The sequence below is a fragment of the Astatotilapia calliptera genome, chromosome 17, assembly GCF_964374335.1.
Source record: "Astatotilapia calliptera chromosome 17, fAstCal68.1, whole genome shotgun sequence".
Taxonomy (NCBI): Eukaryota; Metazoa; Chordata; class Actinopteri; order Cichliformes; family Cichlidae; genus Astatotilapia; species Astatotilapia calliptera.
The window spans coordinates 13,648,682-13,671,798 of NC_137438.1; the positions used below are offsets into that span (position 1 = coordinate 13,648,682).

Consider the following 23,117-nt stretch of genomic DNA (forward strand, 5'->3'; position numbering starts at 1 on the left):
TAGGGCATAATAACTGCACACAAACCGGATCAATAAAAGACACATGAACAACTGTATATGTAATAGCTCACTGTGTAAAACATTACAAAGTATTTTTCCACAATTTGCAAGAAAACTCCATAAATTCTTAAGTTCACTTCCTTTAATGCTAATGTACAATATGTGTTAATATACAAAAAATATATGACAAATATATTTTGGGAAAATAAAGACAATGACACATCTTTAAAATGGATAAATATCTCAACCAATACATAAACATGACATAAATGATTCATCTTAAGTACAGGGAAACCAAAATATTGCCTGTCATGCTAAAATATTGTTGGTTTCACTGAACATAACAATTAGTTTACAAAAGCTGATGATGAAACCTGTTTTGACTCTTTTTACAAGTAAAACACAGAAAAATCAGAATTGAAATTGTGTTTAGAATATGTGTTTGTGTGTGGACTATCTAATATTCCTTGATTTGAAATAAGTGTGTTACAATGGGCAGTTTTCACTGTCTGCCACAAGCAAGATCAATGTCATAAGTGTGTTTAGAATAAGTTTCAAAATAAAATTTCAAGAAAATAGCCAAAATGTGAACTGACTTTCATACTTTTGGCTCCCTCTGGTGCTAGCATCCTGCAGTGCAAAAGACAAATGTACTCCGCAGGTAGGAATAGGAGCTGAAAGCGCTGGAGTGTAAGGGTTCAAAGTTTTTCATATTTATATGCCTTTTGGGCAGGATTCCTATAAGTCCAAGTTCTTTACTCCACTGCTCAAGTCTCTTTCTCGCTACTTCTTGTGCGACCCGATCATGACCTTCGAGACAAAGTTGACAATGGCGCTCGCAGGCTGCTCAGGGTCGTGCTCAGCAAACAGATGGCACACGTTTTCAGTCTCACTCTGAGATTTTCTGGCAACAAATCCAAAGATCCTGGAAGAAAACGAGAGAGACACACAAGAGAAATTTACACAACAGCAGGGAAACTTTTCACCTCTCAGAACAGAGACTTAACGCCAAACATGGATTAGATGGAAACGAGCTGTGGTCCTCACCAAAGTACAGTAAGACTCCATTTGTTTGACATTTTTAGCAATAGTTCAAAGATTAAACAAAACAACTGGATTTTCAAAAATGAGTACCACTGATATTGATCGATATTAATATTGATATAGAACCAGCTCTACAGTTTAATCAGCTTTAGTACATTTACAAAAGAAATTCATATGATTTTTCTAATGCACACTCTGATTAACTGACAACATGCACGAGAAGACCCTTTCTAAAGCTGACTTACTTTGCAGTGGAGCCGCTGTCTCGTGTCCACCTGTTTGGGACAGAAGAAATTAAAATCATGACACTTGTGTCAGTTTTTGACACAATATGTTCAGTGAGTTGAGTTTAGATAAGGTAACCCTGATGAATGAAATGAAAGTCTCATTGATGCGAAAAAGGACATTTTAGGTACAAACTGAGGATGTGTTTTTCACCACTTTTCCATGAAACGTCTCCCATTCTTCAGTAATATAACCTGTTCACTTTTTTGTACTCATTTTCCTGTAAACATTGGCCAGAGTCTGTTTTGATTCTTTAAACTCTGTGAATTCTTAAAAATTTGTTTCCTGTTTTGGAAAATACACATTCTTCCCATGCATCCATCCGCCGTAACGTTGGACTATTAGGCTTACTGAATTAAATAACAAATCGTATTTTTCTTCAATCATTTTGAGAGACATTTTCGACTTGGAAGTTATATCCATCTTATATATGCAGTTTATGGAAATGCATATGTGGATATGCACTGATATCCATGCTGCTACCATGGCGGAATTATACTAGTTGTGTTATTCCAAAGCACACTTTCTGTTCATGTTGTCTTTAGTAGCAGTTAGCATCCTATGTTTCTCACACAATGCCTTTAAAGTGGGTCATGAAGGGATGTTAACAGTGACCCAAGAAGCTTTTGTTTCACAGTTTGAAAGCCATGTTTCAGCCATAGTCCTGTAAGTATCAGACGCCTACTTCATGAGTACAGACTGAACCTGGAGAAACCTCTCTTTGTTTTGTTACACAGATGCCTTGAAGTGTGTGCAAAGCTGTATTTTTGTTATCCGTGTCCAGTACTCACTTCCTGCCCTGCGGGTCCAGAGAGCAGAATATGACAGTGTTGACAGCGTAGTGTCTCCTGAAGAACAACCTGCAGAGTCAAACAAAGAGTCTGTGTGAACACATCAGATTTCTTATCGGTGTGTGTTTGTGTATGTTTGGCCTGCAGGTGCAAAAAATGCTCACTTCCGCTGGTTGTCAGTGAGTGTGATTCCCTGCGCTGAGACTTTGAAATGTACGACAGTGGAGGGAGGTGGCGGATCCATGGAGAGCGTGACTGTGGTCGCCTTCTGGACCGCCTGGTGGCCCGTGAGAGATTCCAGCTCTACGGAGCCCAGGTACCACACATTGCACGCTACAACGGCACAAAGAAAGAACAAGTCTGACAAGCTTCTGCTGATAATAAATGAATATTCTGTGTGCACAGATTAATTTAAAATGTCATACCTGCTCCTTGTTTGAGAAGCTCAGCTGCTGAGTTCGTTGCTGTCTGTGTAGAGGAGTCATTCAGCTCCTCTAGTGGATCTGCAAACACAAGATAGTGATGAGCTCTCTTGAAAAAACTCACAAATTACACCAGTGCGTTAACAAAACAAACTGCATTTGTAACCAAGCAGACACGAGGTACGTAACTCCTGCTTCATCTCTAGTACATGGTAGTGTAAAAGTTTGTGAATATTCAGAAGCGTGGGGATAAACCATCTAACTGAAGTATTTTTCTCAGTTTGGGCTTTTTGAATATATCGTAGTCACATGTCGAGACGTTGGAAAGAGCATACAAAGACTGTACATGGCAACATTCTTTAGCCCAATTGTGGCCCATCCAGTTTTCTTTGGGCCACAGTCAGCCTTGACTGATGGAGTTGATTCAGGGTAGGTTTGGTGTAAATGAATCCCTAAAAATACAAGCGTACTGACACGCTGGGAGAATCTGTAACCATAACTGTACAAAAATATACAAAAAGGAAAACAACAATTGGTTGTTGTTTTCCTTTTGGAAAGTCTTGCTGTTTGCAAACGACGTAAAACCTACTCATAAAATTCAGTTCCTAATAACTATGACAAGCGTGTTCCAGATAAAATGATTTGGAAATCCGAGTGACTTTCAAAGACCAGGAACTAATTTGAAAATATTTGTCTTGCATATTTTGGAAAAAGTAAACAAAATGAATATATAAGAAAATATAGATGGAAATAAATGTAAGCAGATTCAGCTCCATCCAAGCAAAGTGTGGAGAGAAATGTAATGGTGTGAGATATGGCCCATGAGTTCTTCAGCAAAATGTATCAAAGCATTTTTCTTTGTGCTACACTCCATTTGGAAATGTATTTAGGTATTTACTGCACTGTTTTGTGAAGTCCTTTTTCATATACAGATGTCAAACAAAGAATGAAAACATTTAGGAAAAGCAGTGACTTTTTATGATAGAAAAAACTTGCTCTGAAAACGCTCAGGGAGTTTTGCACAGTACTGTATTTAAAGCATCTTCATTGCAGTGCCCCTTTTGTAATATCCTGTGCTTAACTGACTGAGGTAATCGATTCCCTGCTCCACTTGTGTTCCCATTCTGTGATATAAATTTATATTTCGTTACCTTTGTCAGGCAGAATGAGTTTACAGGGCAGAGCCAGTGGCGTGATGGAGTGTTGACACACCAGCGCTGTGAGACTTCCTGTCAACAAAAATCATCATGCGTATGACTATTGAGATGAGTCAGCTGCACTCCAGTGTTATGACCAGTAGGGGGCAGCATGGTGCTTGTCTGTTATGACCTGGGATGGACTATAAACAGCTATGAGGAAGCATGCTGCTCTCCTAGCTGTCGTTAGACTTTGATCAGGTCAAGGCTGTTATGTTTTACTTGGGTATTTAATCTGGATCATAGCGTGTGAAATGTTTCTCACCAAAGTAAGGCTCATTGGGGCATCCTTTAAGCCGAACACCTTTCTGTGTGCACTCTATCAGGAAGTGTCTCACCAGCTCATTAGACAGATCTCCTCCTGCAAAACATGGCCTCATGGCTTAGTTTATTCATATCTATAAATTACATCAAAGGTTAATATTTAATTAACATGAACTGTAAATTAAAATAGTGATAAAAGTCCAAAATACTAGGAAGCACACTCCCATTTAGCTGACTCACAGTGCTGAGGTTTGCACCTTTAAATATCATTTTTGCAGTGCTCTCTTGGCAGCTCACAGAAAGTTTGTGTATGCAGAACATGGCATTCAACCCACCTTTTTTGCTCTGTATCACTGTTGGAGGAGGTGTAGCCACCTTCATGGCCAAACCGTATGCGCCACGAAATGAATGGCTGTCTCTGACAATGAACGAACCCGGCTCTTTGTCCTTCAGCACCGCGATGGCTGTTCAGTAGGTCAACAGAAGGAGGAAGCAGAGATAAGCTAAAGTTAGACTCAGTCTGCATTGTACATAGAGGAAACCTTTGCACGAGGGTGTATTATCTTCTCACAAGTGGCCATTAACCACTGTGGTCCAAGACCAATATTTACCTTGGTCTCTGGAAATGTCGGGCTTGTACCAGAACTTGGAAGTGTCCTGAACAAACTTCACAGTGTCCTGCTTACTGCCAGAGTCTGCAAGACACAGGTTAAAGCTCTCTGTTAGGTTTCACACCAACTTTGAGCCAAATATGACCAGACTCACAGTTAAAGGGTGAGCACATCGTGTAGCCACACAGACAAAAATATCTTCAGTTAGCCTGATTCGTGATTTTTGGTGCCACCACTTTGCAACTTAGATTAAGATTGCTCTTACTCTTTCTATAACAAAACCTAACTAGTGACCAACGGTAAGTTAACAGCCAACATGTGGTCACGTTTGAATCATGTTCCTAAAGAGCCTTGATCATTTTAACATATTATAATATAGAACATGAAATTAGCTAATTGGATTGAAAAGGCAAAAGACCTGTGAGTGACTCAGCTTTTTCTCCCTGAACTGAGTGACTATGCTGGACAGATAGTAATGGGATATCATTATGAAACAAATTCTGTCTTCCAGATTTGACTCTGAAAACAGCTTTACATTATACATGTATTATACATATATATTTTGGGCTCTTTGTTATTACATTTCAAACACTCTTACACCTTAATTAGCTAGCTGTTCAATTTAGTGATGCCTGTTTTGACATATTTGAGCTTTCGAAAAACACTTCTCATTGTAAATGAGGAGAAGTGCCCATCTTATCTTAAAGACCTCATAGTACCACAACATCACCCCAACAGAGCACAGACTGCTCTCAGACGTCTGGATCACTATTACTGTTGCTCCCTCTGTTCCTATGACATTTAAAAGAAGAATGGGAGGCGGAGCCTTCAGCTTTTAGGCCGCTCTGCTGTGGAACCAGCTTCCTTTTTGATAAAACATATAGTCAGAGCTGGATCAGATGACCCTGAATCCTCTCTTAGTTACACTGCAATAGCTGTAGGCTACCAGGGGCTTTTCCTTAATGCAGAAGTGTTTCTTCTTCACTACCTTTCTCACCCACTATGTGTTTACAATCCTCTCTGCATTCATTTATTAGTTATTATTAACCTCTGGTTCTCTTCCAAAGCATTGGTTTTGTTCTGTCTCTCTTCTCTCACCTCCAAGTGGTCATAGCAGATAGCCACTCCTCCTTGAGCCCTGGTTCTGCTGGAGGTTTCTTCCTGTTAAAAGGGAGTTTTTCCTTCCCATCGTCACCAAGTGCTTGCACAAAGCGAGTCATCTTATTGTTGGATTTTCTCTCTATTATTTGTAGGGTCTTTGCCTTACAATATAAAGCACCTTGAAGTGACTGTTGTTATTTGGTGCTTTCCCTGATGTGTGCATTTAGCCTTTTTTCTCCTTTAATTGTTGTCAACTCAGTGAAGCATTTTCTGTTTTACTTTAATGTAAACAAAGATTCTTTTGATATTAGAATCCACCTTCAATCCTGAGGTGGAAGCATAAAATGTCCCACTGGATCAACTTTGTAATATAAATCTCTCCTGTTTTTACCATATCCTGTAACAACCCCAGCTCAATAAACCAAAAGGATAGCTTTGGATGTTTGATTTGACAAGGACAGTTCAAGAAAGCCAATTGGTGTAGTGCACAGTCTGATGTATCTGGTCAAGGAAATGAAAGTCATCTTCAGTTTAGGATGCTTGCTGCATTTGTGTGGTTCTGGTTCAAAAAGTTGTTAATAGTAAGACTGGGTTTGGGGTGGTGAGTTTTACAAAGCTATCTTTATAGTTTGAAATGTTCATGTCAGGATCAGAGAAAATAAATTATCAGTGACACATTCAGAGAATCTATGTGGGACTGTTTACCTGCTCCAGGTGACGAGGCCCCACTGATTCCTCTTAAGGGGTCAGGGGTCATGGAAGATGAGAAAGGGATGCTGAGACTGCTTCCACTACGAGGGCTAGAATATCCACTCAGTGAAGGGGAGCGGGAGCTAAGCTCTCCCCCTTCACCTCCCCTTCTTTTCTCAGGCAACAGTGGAGCAAGGCCCTCCTCTCCAAACAGGTTAAAACTACCAAGGCCCTCCATTGCCTCCAGCAGGCTCTCCTCCAGGCCACCATTCCCCAACAATAATGAGGACAAGTCTGTGCTGTCCCTCCCCCTGTGGGCCCCTGCGGGCCCATGAGGAGAACTGTGGGCATTGGGAGAGTTGAGAGATAGAGGAGGTGATGGCTGGGAAGGATACGGGGAGTTCAGGGAGTTTGAAGTATGGTCGTGCCACACTGGAGGAGGAGTGGAGCTGTGGGAGAGAAGGTTATGATGTGGAATTTAAAGCATACACGTAAAAAAGACAAAAGAAAAACACAAGGTCAGGCAGTGCATCAGTGTGAAGTGTTACAGCCAACATACACTATATTGCCAAAAGTATTGGCTTCTGCCTTCACAGGCCTATGATCTGGAGTGACATCCTGTTCTTAAGCCACAGCCTTTAAAATGCTGTCAACCCACCCTTTGCAGATATGCGAATTTAGGCTTCTTATCAACCAATCAATCATGTCTCAAAAGCCACACACAGTTTGTTTACATTTAGCATGTATCGTTATTGACTATGTGCATCATGTTATATTGGCTATTTTCATTCATCCTAAACTGGTTCCTTGAGCATGAAAATGTGCTTCTGTGGCTGGACCAGATCTGAACTCAAAAGAACACCTTTGTGCTTTTGGGGTGTGGTAGGAATGGAGACTTACAGCATTTGCAGCTGTAAAACTTCAGAAATGATTCTACCCAGCATTCATATGGTCATTCAAAACTGCTCGTTGGAAACATACCCGGTGAGTATGGGTATGGAAGTGTCTGTGTACCTGTCTGCGTGTGGGAGGTGGCTGCCCGATGACACTGAGCACATGGAGCCAAAGATCCTCTGACAGGAAGCAGGAACGTCTGATCTGAATATCTCTCCCTCTGTGGAGCTGCTGCCGTGGTTCATGCTGTCCAGGAAACTCCGGGAATCTGGAAAAAAAAAAAGGAATACAAAATGAAGCAACTGCTATTCTACTGTGTTTAGTGTCCAAAAAAAAAAAAAAAAAAAAACATACGAGGGTTCGACGTAGTTCCAGAAACTAGCCCACAAAATCACTGCTAACTGGTGCTTGTTTAAGCTTTTGTTTGGGACCCTACCTTTGTTTGGATTATAGACTGAGAGTTGAAACACACCTGTTGAGGTTTGACAGAAACTGTTCATATAAGGAATAATTCTTTAAAGTATATTAAAGTATTTATTATTTATTTATTTATTTATTTATTTATTTGTTCTCACCTTTTATGGAGACTTGTTTAGATTGTGTAGATTTCCGTTGTTATATTTTATTCTTGGACTCTAGTAGACTAGCTTTGCATGATTCATGATCCAAAATAATTTTTGTTTGTCCTAAACTGAATCTTGCGCACCTCACGTCACACAGTACCGTATATTAAGATCACACAACCTTTAAGCCAACTTTATTCTGATTGGCTGCCTTTTGCAAACAGAAGGTATGAACAGCACTTGGTTATTTTGTTGGACACTCAACAAATCCCAGTTAGAAATCTCTGGGAGAATTCTGCATTGATAAAGAGAAAGCTGACTCTCCTTTTCTTCGCCCAAGACAACCAATTAACAGCTGAACTACAAAAATATATGAGCCAATCACGTTGTTGCACAGACACATGCACACAGCTGAGGTTGTAGTTCACAACAGTTTGGCCAAGATACATACTGTATTTGTAAATGTTCCAGTCTATAGTTGTTGTGCTAAAGATGTAGGTAAGGTCAAACTTGTGGTTTTTCTTGGTTGACTATCGATAATGTGAATTAGCAATTGCTCAGTACTGCTGGGATGGACTATCACCTTGGATTGCTAAATGGCCAGACTATCACAGAAAATGAGGAAAACATAACAGGCCCACATGGCTTCTGTTTTTAATTAAGTTGCTACGTAAAAGAGCTAAAAGTAAAGGATACATGGCTGATGTTTCGGTAGTGCTGACTTTACCAAACTGACCATTTTTTAAGCTCTGTTTAAGAAAAAATTCTGTGTAACCATCGGGACTAACATTCAGTTAAAACTCAAATCGCACATACAGAAGAGAGTTAGGGAGAGGTTATCGGAGCCAGTCTGCCAAGAAAGTACATTTCTGTGAACTGACAGTGTGTGTGTGTCTGTGTGTGTGTTCCAGGAGAGATGGGGGTCACTCCAAACATCCACACTGGGCATTCTGATCATGCAGTGTGTCATTCAGCAAACATGAGGGCAGGCTTCCTCAGACTGCAGACAGGACTGTGAACTACGATGAGTCACCGAGAAAATAGTCAGTCACTATAAAGAGCTCCTTGTTTGGCTGGCTGCCCCCCCCCCCCCCCACCTCCCCCTTCCTCTCTTCCGCTCGTTCTCTCCATTCAAGTACTGGTAGATGGAGGCATTTTGACTGAGCTTTGTTTGTGATCATACTGGACAAGCGGCATCATCTCAAGTGGATTATATAATCCTACATGCTGACAGTGAGTTAATGAATTCAAAGAATTTGTTACAAATAAGGCCCAGTGTGTAAAGTACACCGTGTGTGTGTGTGACAGAATAAACTGTGCAACAGTTTAAAGAGTAAAACTTAAAGTTAACTAGCTTACATGTTCTCTGTCCTTAAATTCCTAAGGTTACCTAAAAGACAATATCAACTCTCTGGGTGACAAGTCCTGTTATTATTAACTAACCGTGTCTGGATTCTGGTGCATATCAACAAAAAAAACAAAAACAAACAAAAAACATAGTGGTATAAAGGAACATTTCTAAATTAAATCCAGGAGTAATATAGCAAATAATGAGCGTATTTTTCATCAGCCACTAGTGAAATGCTATGGCTTCTTGCCATGATGCTATGAATTTCCCACAGCTTAATGTTCACATACATTTTTACAGTGCCAACACTCTGTATGGCATAACAAATGTCCTAAAGTTTAAATGTAAAGTGTCAATATAATGGCAGCTGCTGTGGTAATGGCTCCTTTCAAACATATCAAAAAGTTTATTTTGTATGCTTTAAACTAGAAACTGGTGCCACTTGAACTGGCACTTCTCTGGTCAGTTGGTGACTGAATTTCTAAACGCGTCTGACAAATAACAAAATTTGAATAGAAGCTAGGTACAGCTACCTGTGCTTCGGCTAAAACGGCTTCCTTTTCTTACAGAGTTTTGAAGGGCTTTTGTTTGTGTTGCAGAGTGACTTTTACAGAGTCATATCTGAATGCTTATTCATCACAGCTATTTGTCTGCAGGTCTTAGAGAAAACAAATGGGTTCTTGCATATGCAAAGATGCTATTTTATGTTACAAGGAAAAGTGCATCACAGTCCAGAAAATATACTAATAAAAGTTAAAGATAAAAGTAGTTCATGCAAAAAAAAATAATAGATTAGTGTTATAATATCATTACTTATTGCAAAAGCACCCACATCAGATACTTAGAGTCAAAAGGGACCTCTTCAAATTAATTGTTCAGCACAACTAAGAATTTAAATATCTAAATTATTTTTGAAAAATTAAAAGAATGAAGGAAAAACAGTGAACCCTTCTTCCTGAAAACCTAACACCATGAAATAGTTGGTATGTTGCCTGAAAATTAAGAAACAATCTTCTGTGAATCAGTTTTTGTAGAGGAATAAGTGCGACACCAATCACTGAAATGTGGTGCAGTATCAGAAATATGAGATGGATAAATATGTAAAGAAATGTACTTATTGACAAACACCACATTCCCACACAGTATCCGATACACCAAACAGTAACAGTTGACACTCAAATTGAACTCTCGAAGGTTAAAGGTCAAGAGCTCAGTGCACAAAAAGTTACATAAATAAAACCAGGCGCACACAAACACACACGCACATGTACACACATAAGCGATAATGTGCAGTTCAGAAAGCAAAGATAATCCCGGGCTGTGTTGGTGTCGTTGTCTCTTACGGGGAACACACTGAAGAGAGAGCAGCAGCCATTCCCACAGTCACTGTCTATATTCCTCTCTGGGGATGATTCCAGGAATGCAGCCAATTCTCATCTCCCCACCGTTCCCACGGTCGATTATCTTCACCGTGATTTTTCACATCTGTGGCTCATCTCCCCTCATCCCAGCATGTTTGCTTAATTACAGAACAGCCATACGTGTGGCAACACCAGCTGACCCCAACCTGACCTCTGACCTTAGATTCTGCTCTGTGACTGAATCCACAGCCTGCTTTACACCTTTCACTGGCAGCAGCTATGCTACACAGTATCCATAGCTACACACTTTCAGGAAGGTACAAATTAAAGATGAAAAAAACCCAACCTGTGCTACGCATGAAAATAGAAAACTGATTTTTCATGCAATATATTTCTTTACAAGTTTCTTATAAGACTGCATTGCAGGACAGGACATGTATCTTTAAGAGCATATATATACAGTGGAGCAAAAAAGCCACCGATTGTGCAAGTTCCCCCACTTAAAATGATGACAGAGGTCAGTAATTTGCACCAGAGGTACACTTCAACTGTGAGAGACAGAATGTGAAAAAAAAAAATCCATGAATCCACATGGTAGGATTTGTAAAGAATTTATTCGTAAATCAGGGTGGAAAATAAGTATTTGGTCAATAACAAAAATACAACTCAATACTTTGTAACATAACCTTTGTTGGCAATAACAGAGGTCAAACGTTTACTATAGGTCTTTACCAGGTTTGCACACACAGTAGCTGGTATTTTGGCCCATTCCTCCATGCAGATCTTCTCGAGAGCAGTGATGTTTTGGGGCTGTCGCCGAGCAACACGGACTTTCAACTCCCGCCACAGATTTTCTATGGGGTTGAGGTCTGGAGACTGGCTAGGCCACTCCAGGACTTTCAAATGCTTCTTACGGAGCCACTCCTTTGTTGCCCGGGCGGTGTGTTTTGGATCATTGTCATGTTGGAAGACCCAGCCTCGTTTCATCTTCAAAGTTCTCACTGATGGAAGGAGGTTTTGGCTCAAAATCTCACGATACATGGCCCCATTCATTCTGTCCTTAACACGGATCAGTCGTCCTGTCCCCTTGGCAGAAAAACAGCCCCATAGCATGATGTTTCCACCCCCATGCTTCACAGTAGGTATGGTGTTCTTGGGATGCAACTCAGTATTCTTCTTCCTCCAAACACGACGAGTTGAGTTTATACCAAAAAGTTCTACTTTGGTTTCATCTGACCACATGACATTCTCCCAATCCTCTGCTGTATCATCCATGTGCTCTCTGGCAAACTTCAGACGGGCCTGGACATGCACTGGCTTCAGCAGCGGAACACGTCTGGCACTGTGGGATTTGATTCCCTGCCGTTGTAGTGTGTTACTGATGGTGACCTTTGTTACTTTGGTCCCAGCTCTCTGCAGGTCATTCACCAGGTCCCCCCGTGTGGTTCTGGGATCTTTGCTCACCGTTCTCATGATCATTTTGACCCCACGGGATGAGATCTTGCGTGGAGCCCCAGATCGAGGGAGATTATCAGTGGTCTTGTATGTCTTCCATTTTCTGATGATTGCTCCCACAGTTGATTTTTTCACACCAAGCTGCTTGCCTATTGTAGATTCACTCTTCCCAGTCTGGTGCAGGTCTACAATACTTTTCCTGGTGTCCTTCGAAAGCTCTTTGGTCTTGGCCATGGCGGAGTTTGGAGTCTGACTGTTTGAGGCTGTGGACAGGTGTCTTTTATACAGATGATGAGTTCAAACAGGTGCCATTCATACAGGTAACGAGTGGGGGACAGAAAAGCTTCTTACAGAAGACGTTACAGGTCTGTGAGAGCCAGAGATTTTCCTTGTTTGAGGTGACCAAATACTTATTTTCCACCCTAATTTACGAATAAATTCTTTACAAATCCTACCATGTGAATTCATGGATTTTTCTTTCACATTCTGTCTCTCACAGTTGAAGTGTACCTCTGGTGCAAATTACTGACCTCTGTCATCATTTTAAGTGGGGGAACTTGCACAATCGGTGGCTGACTAAATACTTTTTTGCCCCACTGTGTGTGTGTATATATATATATATATATATATATATGCTCTTAAGAATAAAATTCTCCGCTTACTGATTCTTTGCTTTGTTCATGTTTGAATGATTCTCAGTTCAAAATAAAGCTTGTTCATGTAGTACTGGGCTTTGGTGAATCTCCTCAGTTGTTTTAAAGATACAAAAATATAACACCTTAGACCAACTGTATTATTCTATTAGTCAAATCATAGGATATAACCTTATGTATAATTACATACAAACAGACTGGATACACCGAAACTACAGAACCCAGAGCACAATTTCCAAGCAACAAAGGTGAGTTAATCTGCATTTATCTTTCCAGATAGACTGAAGTGCATGAACACATTTTTATTTGGATTGTGTCTCATTCAACATGGATTCACTTGAAGCATCTACTGAATAAATAAACATAAGCTAAATCACAGGTGCAGAAGGTATAACAAGAGCAAGCTTAGTGCTAACTGTAACAGAGTGTGTAGGCAGGAGGCTGCTTGAGTGCAAAAGATGCAGGAAGATGATATTTATAAATGTACAATACAATGAATCTTGCCAGTCTAAAGAAGCTTGGAAGAAGGTAAAGCAGAAAGAAACATAACTCCAGGAAAGAGGAGCTGAAAGGAATTATGTGTGAAACATCTGTCCACTGAATTTTGATAGACAGCTTTCATCCAAGTCCAGGAAGATCACAGCTATCATCCAAATAAAGGCAGACATAGACATACAATAGAAAAAAATGTATAAATTAATGGACTGAATGTTGCCAATGAAGTCTAGAGTCAAATATACTCCACAACAAACTAAATGGACAGTGTAACCATCCAGGTTTGCCAGATACTATACACTCTGGTGGTTTAAGTAAAATGATGAAAATTTGATGCTCAAAAAAAAAAGAAAGAAAAAAAAGTGTTGGCATGTAAGACATCAACTTATGTTAATAGTGTGGGTTAAAAGAAGAAGATGATGTTTTGGGAAGGATAGTCATTTCTTCATTTGAAACAGAAAAAGCAACAAAATCTTTGTCAAATCCAAACTGCTGAGCCAACCTCCACTCTCAGCAACCTGTGGTTCACACTGGTTCATGTTTCCGCTCACAGTAAACAAGAGTCATTACTATCAATGGCAGCTAGAAGTCTCAGTTATTTGCTGGAACTAATGATTTAATCAGATTCCTTGTGTCATCCTTACTCATGTTCAGGTGAAAAATGGTCTTTTGCTAATTTGCTAAATACATTAATCAATCAATAATCAAGTATACTTCTGACTAAAATCACCATTCAATAATTATTATTATTATTGTTTTTGATTAAGATGGTAAAATACAGTTATTTACCCTGAACTGCTGAACAGAAAAAATAGTTTTAGTCTTTGAATGTTGTGCTTTATTAAAAAGAAGTCAGGAAACATGTAACTTCTAGCTGCTTAAAGTTTATTTACAGAAAAATATGTTTCTGTTCCTAAAACAGTAGCTCAAGATACCAGAGTTATATTGGTGGGTCCATCACTTTGGTCCAGACCAAAAGAGCTCAAGTTTTCACATGACATTTTGTGTTTCAGTTCCTTCCCTGTTGCACTGTAAATTTGTTCATTTCGTCACTTTCAGCTCTTAGCGTGATATGCTAAACTTGGTTAGTAACCAATTCAGTTGCTGAACAAACTATGCATTGAAACTTTAGGATGATTTTTTTTCCTTTAGCGTTTTCCTGTGCACTGTTTTGCTCTCACTTGAACAAAGCCTCTTCAGTTTACCATTAAACCATGCAAAACATTTTCCAAATGGCACAAGCCCATGTGGGCACAACTGCCAAGCACCTCCACCCCTCCAACTCCAAACGCATGCACACACACACACACACACACACACACACACACACACACACACACACACACACACACACACACACACACACTTTTCTGATCACAGTGAGTGATGGTTAGGTGGATCAGACTGTGAATGCGTGTACTGTATACCTTCTTGCTTAGAACAAATATGAATTCTATTCAATAAAATAAAACCTGATCTGGAGATTATATTTTCCTCAGACTGCAGAGCCTGCTGAATAAATTAGGTAAGATACAGCGGGCTAATGTTTTATCTGACAAAGAAGAACTTTGTGTGGTGCATTATTAGCAGAGAAGGCTGAGCCTACGCACATACATAAACACAAGGATGCATGCAGCTCTGCTGGAGAAACGGCATGCTGACCACAGGAATGCAGAGTGCAAGTATTCAATACACACACATACACACACACACACACACACAGACTTAGGCTGGCACGTCTGGAGTTTCACAGTATGTTACAGTACAGCTGTTCACTGGGATCACAGACTGCAGCTTCTCAGAGAAACAATGGGGGAGGAAGACACCTGCTGCTACCCATATACCCAGTGAGACTATGTATTATGAAGAAATAATAATGTCAAAAATAGTTTAGCTTAAGTAAGGTTCTTGTTCATTCCGGTGAATTTAAAAGTTAAGCCCTGACAGCAGAAACCTTAATTTTAATGAGAACAAGTCAAACCCCGAGTTGAAGCTTAATTTCTATATAAATCTGCCAACGTGAGTTTTTGGATGATTTAAGTACTGGTTTCCTGTTTATAAACAACTCCAATTCCGAGTGTGCAACAGGAAGGCTGAAAATATGCTGAGGTCTTAGAGATGGACTTTTTCTGTGCGTACACAGCATTTCTCATACTTTTTGCCTATTTGATCGATACCTGACAGCATGCAGTCGAATTTTGATGATAAATAGCAAAATACTTACAATCACTTAAAAGACAAAATGAAATCTGCATTTGTTTAGAAATCAACAGCAAATCTATTAAATAAGTTCAAAGTAACATTTGCATATGTAAGTACCAAACCTCTTGTAATTTATCAAAAATATTTACAGACTACATACAATGGATGGTATATATGTGCAAAAACTACAGCAAATTTTTAAAGCATATTGAACAAAGCACATGAATCACCATTTCCATCTGCAAACTGATGATGTTTAGGTTGGGGGAATAAAAACTGCTGGTGCTAATTCTCCAGTTGAGGAGTATTCGTCCATTACAGAAGAAGGAACAACAATTACTACATCTCTAACAAGACGTCTGTCCTCTAAAAGAAAGGCAGAAGGCATGATGAAAATATCTTTTCAGCTTGTTTAATATATTTCTGTGAAGAATCTCCACACACATTAGATGTATTTTAAGTCAGTTTTTGCTAAGTTGGCTCTTGTTATGTTTTGCTTTTTATCTAAAAGCCAAATTTCAGTATATAGTTTCATATACTCTCATTGGGAGAAATTGGTTGCTGTGCTAAAAACCTGCTAATGTTTGCTTCTGGTGCTAACAGATTTTAATGGTTGCCTATAATTTTTCATGTTTGTCGCCAAACACTCACTCACTACTAGACGAGCAGTAGTAGCACTTGGGAAATGTAGAAGATTTGCCTTCAAGTTAAAAGCCTTCAAGTTAAAAGTTAGCTAATGGGCTTTGAAGCCAAACAGTGTCAATCTGCTGTTCATTTTGCAGTTTTCACTATAGATCAGTGTTTGTAGACAAGTCAGTTTCTTCTCTTCAAATGACAACCACAGCAATGTGCCAGCAACCAACGTGATCCACATCCAACTCATCTGGCACATGTAAAACATTTGCTTCTGTTTTTCTTTCTTGATTTTCTAAACTGAACAATACAATTATGATTAAGTCTCCTTACTGTATGGGCAATTTAGCCAGGACCTAACCATCAATGAAGATGATAAGCTGCCAAAAGTATCTCCAAAAGCAACTTTAAACAAATTTAGCCCATTTTTCTGCAGTCGGATCAACTGTTTGTCTGAGTCTGGGGAGAGAAGGGCATGCAGCTTTCTCTTTGGTATCACCTGGCCCTAAATCAGAATGCAATCAGCTGTCTGGTAAGGCCTTACTTGGAAAAAAAAAACTCAATCAATTTGAGTTTCTGCGGTGTCCTCCTTCCTCCTCCTCCTCCTCATCCTCCCATTCAGCTATTCAGAAACTTAGTGTCCAAGTTGTGGGGAAGGCAAACTAGTAGGAGGTTGTATGTGAAACAGATTCCTTTGCTCTCTGTTAGTGTTCAGACTGACAGTTTTATCAACTCAGTAAATTGGCAAAGGAGAGGGAGTGACGAATAACAACACTGTAACAACAGATTTCTCATAACAACACTGGTGAGAAATCAGCTCAAGAGGACGAAGGCAAGGAAGGCAGCAGGTCCGGATGGAATCTGCTCCAGACTGCTCAGGGACTGTGCAGAGCAGCTCTGTCAGGTGGCCCTGTACATCTTCAACCTGAGCCTGAGCCTGGAGAGGGTTCCTGAACTGTGGAAGACTTCCTGTGTGGTTCCGGTGCCAAAAATCGCACACCCCAGGGAGCCCAACCACTTCAGGCCTGTTGCCTTGACTTCTCATCTGATGAAGACCATGAAAAGGCTCATCCTGCACCACATTCAGCCACTGGTGGGCTCAGAGATGGACCCCCTGCAGTTCGCCTACCATTCTGGAATTGGGGTGGATGACGCTGTCATCTACCTGGTACACCGATCCCTCTCTCACTTAGAGCAGGCGGGGAGCACTGTGAGGATCATGTGTTTTGACTTCTCCAGTACTTTCAACACCATCCAACGCGCACTACTGAGAGGGAAGCTGGAGGGAGCCGGAGTAGGCAAACAGCTGACTGCATGGACCATCAACTACCTTACCAACAGACCACAGTATGTGAGGCTCCATGACTGTGTGTCCGAGGTGGTAATCTGCAGCACGGGGGCACCACAGGGCACGGTTCTCTCACCTTTCCTGTTCAGCCTTTACACTTCAGACTTCTGTTATAATTCGGACGATTGCCATATACAGAAGTTCTCAGATGATACAGCCATCATTGGATGCGTATCAGACGGGAATGATCGGGAATACAGGGGGGTCATCAGTGACTTTGTTGGCTGGTGTGAGACCAACGTACTCCGAATCAACGCCGGCAAGACAAAGGAGATGATCATAGACTTCAGGAGGAAGTCACCCCCTACAACACCGGTGAACATCCAAGGGAAAGACATTGAGATAGTGGACTCTTATAAATACCTGGGTGTTCACCTCAACAATAAACTGGACTGGACTACAAATACAGACGTCCTGTATAAGAAGGGCCAGAGTCGACTCCACCTGCTGAGGAGACTGAGGTCCTTCGGAGTCTGCAGGACTCTGTTAACGACATTCTATGACACTGTGGTAGCATCTGCCCTTTTCTATGCAGTGGCCTGCTGGGGGAGTGGATGCATGGACAGGGACAGGAGCAGGATTGACAAACTGGTGCAGAGGTCTAGCTCCGTGCTGGGATGTCCCCTGGAGTCTGTGGAGGTGGTTGGTGAGGAGAGGATGTTAGTAAAGCTGACATCCATCATGAACAACCCACATCACCCACTGCATGAGTATGTGAGTGGGCTGAGCAGCTCCTTTAGTCAGAGACTGAAACACCCTCGCTGCAGGAAGGAGCGCTTTCGCAGATCATTCATCCCAACAGCAGTTAGACTCTATAACTCCTCAATCACGATGTCATAAGTCACTGGACACTGTGAACATCCACGGTCACCACTTCATGCATAATGGACCTTCCATGACCTTCCAAGCTATATAGTTTATGTCTTCCATATTTCCAACTATATCCATAATCACATACTGTGTATGCTACCATTGTATATAGTGTATTATCTTACTTTTTTCATTGATTGTACTTATTTGTATTTTTGTATTTCCTTCATATATCTGTACCTGAGCTGAGGCGACGCAAAAATTTCCCCGCTGTGGGATCAATAAAGTCTTATCTTATCTTATCTTATCTTATCTTATCTCTTAAATAAAGTCCAGTAATCAAGACTGTGTTTGAAGGGACTAGACCATCGCTCGGGCTTTTATTAGGGCATTGTCATGATGACAATGATTTTATGGACCACAGTCAGATTCAGTGCTATGGTTTCACTCATAATATAATGACATAACTATGCAAATCAATCATCACATGCTCATGTTATTCAATTTTAGCTCCCTCAAGATGAAGATGAATATCAGTATTCTTCATGTATCAGTAAAGCATGTAAACAACCCAGATATTTGATCAGTTCAAGTGAAATTCCTCAAACTTGACCCGTCTGGAGAAGTAATCACATGTTGGAGCCTTTCTAACACAGTGGAGACATGCTAACTAAAAAACAACTTGTCAATTTATTTTTTCTGTCTCAAATCACTGTAGGTCAAATAGACATGTTGATAAGTCTAATACAGCCATTCATTCAGTTTAATTCAAATTAAATTCAAATTTAACACAACAAGTAATTAAAATGCTGCACTTTTTTTAATCTGTCTGTGTGGAAATAATAGTTACAGCAAAATAATGAATACAAAATAACTGGATGTAAGTCCTCTTCTGTGAGCATTTCTGCTGCTCCATAAGTCTATATCGTTGTTTAGTTCTTCTGAGAGATAAACCTTACCCTGTTCAAATCTGGCCATAAACTCCACCCTTGTGCAAAGATCATATCATATGGACTGCCTATAGATTCCATACTTCCTGCTTTGTCATATGGTTCCAAAGTGCAGATGTACTAAAAATGATTGCATCATCAGCATTTGCATGCTAGACAATGTATGCTCTGGTTAGTCTCACATAGCCAGAGCTTTAACACGGACCAGTTGTTGATTAATGGTTGGAGGAACAAAATCCTTGTTTCGGTTTTTCCATCTTGGTGCCTGTGTCCTGAACAGGCCCTCTGTCTGCTCTGTTGTCAAAAGTTTCCATCTTGTGGTTTGATTTTCTCAATCTTTGCCCTTGCTTTGCTGCGCCACAGCAAAAGTCAAACATCTGCACAGTGTCTCTGAGCAGCCTTTGTCAATAAATTTGTCCCATAGGGAAATGGAGCTTTTTTTTTAAACTTCTCTAAATTGTGAACCTGTTATTGACACTGTGCAGCTACTTATGCTAACAACAACTATCTTCAGATTCCTTGATATTTTTGTCTAGTCCTGTTCTGTCTTCCTTCCTTCAGCCCCAACTGGTTGCAGCAAGTGCTCGGTTTGGTGTTAGCTCACAGGACTCATCTAGTTGTTGGGGTTTTCTGTTTTCTCTGTATTGTTGTCCAGTCTTTACCTTACCATATAAAATGCTTTATGTAACTGTTTTTGTGATTTGGCACTATGTAAATACAACTGAACTGAAAATTTAAAAAACAAACAAAAAACTTAGTGATTAGTGATAGTGCTTAATTTTAGTGTGCAGTATGGTAATAAACGAAAAAAAATTCTTGAATTGCTCTACTTTAACCATAGTACTTAATTCTTACTACTTAATAGTGTCAAATTCTCATTGAATACACTTTTTTGGTGATTATTTAGAATTAATTAACTGAAAATAGCTACTTGTTATAGTTATTAGTATTTGAAAAAGCTTCTACGCAGTAAAAGGGCTAAAGTCAGAATACTTGAACATTTGAGGGCAGCAAAAACATATTCTGAATGCAACATCGAGGAAACATCATGACACATCCACTTCACCATAACACTCAACCATTTCTGTGGCTGTGGCTTTTATTTCCGCATGTCATGCAAGAGACTTTTGTACGTTGCCAGTGGTAACAAAAAGAAAAGAACCCACCTCCCAAGCAGTGCATAAATGTTGCATGCGACATAGTTTTGGCAATGATGTCTGGATACTGGTGGAGATGGATTTCAAAACCTGAGACTGGTGCAGTCGTTGGAAAAGACACTGTGCCAAAAACTTTGAAACCACTTCTTTCACTTTTATCCTGACTACAGGGCAGTGTTGACATCATGCCAACAATTACCAATGCATCAACCATAACAGCATCATAACAATCGTCATAGAGAGATGACTCTGTTTATTTGTTAGTTTGTAGCTGTTCTTTCTCTGTGGTGTTGAGTTTTCATGTTTCTATCAAGACATTTTGTGCTTTTGGTATTTTACTCTTGTCTGCAGTTTAAAGCAGTTTAACATTTTGTAATGGAATTACACCTGTTCTTTGCCTACGCCTGACAGACTATCTCTCTTTACCCATAAATGTTGGACTGTTTTCATTAACCACAGGTGGGTAACAAAATAAAGGGAAACAGTGACCCTTTTGACCCCTATTATTTAGGGATCTGGTCATCATGCTGTTGGGGGCAGTTTCCTGTCTATCCTGAAGGGACAAGTGAACCAAAACTGCACTACAAATGTTCTGAGGGATCACCTTTATTCTGTGCCCAAGGTAGTGCTCTCTTTTACGATATACAATGCCTCCTGTTCATATAGGAACAAAGACTCACTGAAAATCCAAATCATGTGAATCATAAAACTGGATCTCAACATAGTTGATTGCCTATGGGAGACTGTGAACCACTGTGTTTGGAAAAACTCTATAGCAGTAAAATGATGGATCACTTCTCTATGGAGATGTGGAAAATCCAAGTCAAGACACACTGAAGCTGTTCTGGAGGCATATGGTACACTCAAGACCTGAACTCTTTCCACCATAAAGAAGTACCCTCAATGATCAGTTTTGACACCTCTGTATATATAAATAAAGATTTTGTTTGATGATAATTAGAATATTTTTTCTAGGATAGCTGCATAGGCAGAGATCCCCCTCACTAACTTCTGATGTAAACTCAGCCATTTTGTTCTACAAGCTGGCCTGAAATATGGCAAAGAAACCACCCATTTCATAAAAGGGTTACTCAAGGAGTGATTTTGATAATGAAGCAGGTGATTTTCTTTTAATGTGCCACTCTTCTCTAGTTATGTCTGTGCCTAACTTTCCTTCTCTGTTGCAAAGCAGGGATTATTAAGTGTGCCTATGCCAAAAGGCACACTTATTACTATTGCTCGGATTTATTATTATTATTATTATTTTCCTTTTTCAGCCTGACACAAGCTTCATATATGTTATATCATTTTGTGCGGCTGGATCAGGAATGGTGTGCTATGACTTTTGGTGTTTATTACTTCTATAGTTTTTTAAATATGAATATTTTAATGCAAGTTTTTGCCCATTCAAATGAATGGGAACGAACGAAAGTGAAACTTTACTTACTTTGTGGTGTGTTTGCTCACTCACTTAATTTGTGGTGTGTTGGCTCACTCTAGTGGTATGTCCCCGTATTTGGATTACCATAATGACAACAATATGAACGGCGCGCACAGCGTCGGTGCTTTCAGGAACCATTGGAATTCTTCAGGTTGCACGAAGCATTGAATAGTTACGGTAACGGCAAGGGTGTATGCTTGGTGGAAAACTGCATATCCCACAATTCAAAGCACGCCTCTACCAGTCAAACAATGGCGGCTGCCACTTGGTTTAATATATTCCTCTTATTTGTGTTTCTAGGTCACAAAGTAAACTTTTAAGATATTTTCAGGTGAGAATGTAGGTGTGTAAACGTCAAATATCTGCTCGTTTTGTCAAAACATCCCATATTGGCAACAGATTTTTCACGATGTTGGCTAGCTAGCGCCGCTTCACTCAAAAGCACCCAGGCTTGCCTTTCAGTGAGGCGTCTCTAACTCCTTTCATCCCCGATAGCGCCGCAAACAGTCTTTGTCTTAGCTGGACTTATTTTTCGTTTATATGGGCCGATGATGCTGGTCGATGAGGAAAAACTAACTGAGTTGTTTGGTGGTGGCTAACGCGGAGCTAGCTAGCCACCGGTATGTGTTTCTTTCCCCTCATATGTGGGGAAAGAAACATGTGAGGCGGCCGCCGATCGACCGGTTTTCAGGTGAGAATGTAGGTGTGTAAACGTCAAATATCTGCTCGTTTTGTCAAAACATCCCATATTAGCAACAGATTTCTCACGATGTTGCTGCTAGCCGGCTAGTTAGTTCGGCCGGCCGGCTAGCTAGTTCGGCCGGCCGGCTAGCTAGTTCGGCCGGCCGGCTAGCTAGTTCGGCCGGCCGGCTAGCTAGTTCGGCCGGCCGGCTAGCTAGTTCGGCCGGCCGGCTAGCTAGTTCGGCCGGCCGGCTAGCTAGTTCGGCCGGCCGGCTAGCTAGTTCGGCCGGCCGGCTAGCTAGTTCGGCCGGCCGGCTAGCCGGCGCCGCTTCGCTCAAAAGCACCCAGGCTTGGCTTTCAGTGAGGCGTCTCTAACTCCTTTCACCCCCGATCGCTCCGCACACAGTCTTTGTCTTAGCTGGACTTATTTTTCGTTTACATGGGCCGATGATGCTGGTCGATGTGGAAAAAATAACTGAGTTGTTCATATACCGGTGGCTAGCTAGCTCCGCGTTAGCCACCGGTATATGTCTCTTCCCCTCATATGCGGGGAAAGAAACACCGATCGACCGGTGGTGGCTAACGCGGAGCTCAATCGTGGATAAGGGAAACCCAATGCAGGAGAAGCAGGCGGCTGGTGAACTGAATTTCAGGTAAGACGTTATTAACTGCACTCTATTTGGGTCAGATATAAACCGAGTTTAGGTGTAGTTTATTTTCGT

The 23,117-nt window shown here is 40.6% G+C and overlaps 1 protein-coding gene across 8 annotated transcripts in view; it reads right to left on the reverse strand.

Annotated features, from left to right (window-relative positions):
* Positions 1 to 127: 127 nt before the first annotated feature.
* Positions 128 to 23,117, reverse strand: part of LOC113008965 (tensin-3-like) — a 56,908-nt gene continuing 33,918 nt past the window's right edge. For all 8 annotated transcript variants that reach the window (XM_080292107.1, XM_026146949.2, XM_026146948.2 and 5 more), the window contains 11 exons: positions 7,419 to 7,566; positions 6,420 to 6,853; positions 4,614 to 4,697; positions 4,338 to 4,466; positions 4,004 to 4,099; positions 3,694 to 3,771; positions 2,546 to 2,623; positions 2,285 to 2,453; positions 2,121 to 2,189; positions 1,290 to 1,319; positions 128 to 925 (listed from right to left, as the gene is read on the reverse strand). In XM_080292107.1, the coding sequence (XP_080148233.1) occupies positions 784 to 925; positions 1,290 to 1,319; positions 2,121 to 2,189; positions 2,285 to 2,453; positions 2,546 to 2,623; positions 3,694 to 3,771; positions 4,004 to 4,099; positions 4,338 to 4,466; positions 4,614 to 4,697; positions 6,420 to 6,853; positions 7,419 to 7,566 (1,457 nt within the window). In that variant the 3' untranslated portion in view covers positions 128 to 783. The remainder of the gene's footprint in view (positions 926 to 1,289; positions 1,320 to 2,120; positions 2,190 to 2,284; positions 2,454 to 2,545; positions 2,624 to 3,693; positions 3,772 to 4,003; positions 4,100 to 4,337; positions 4,467 to 4,613; positions 4,698 to 6,419; positions 6,854 to 7,418; positions 7,567 to 23,117) is intronic.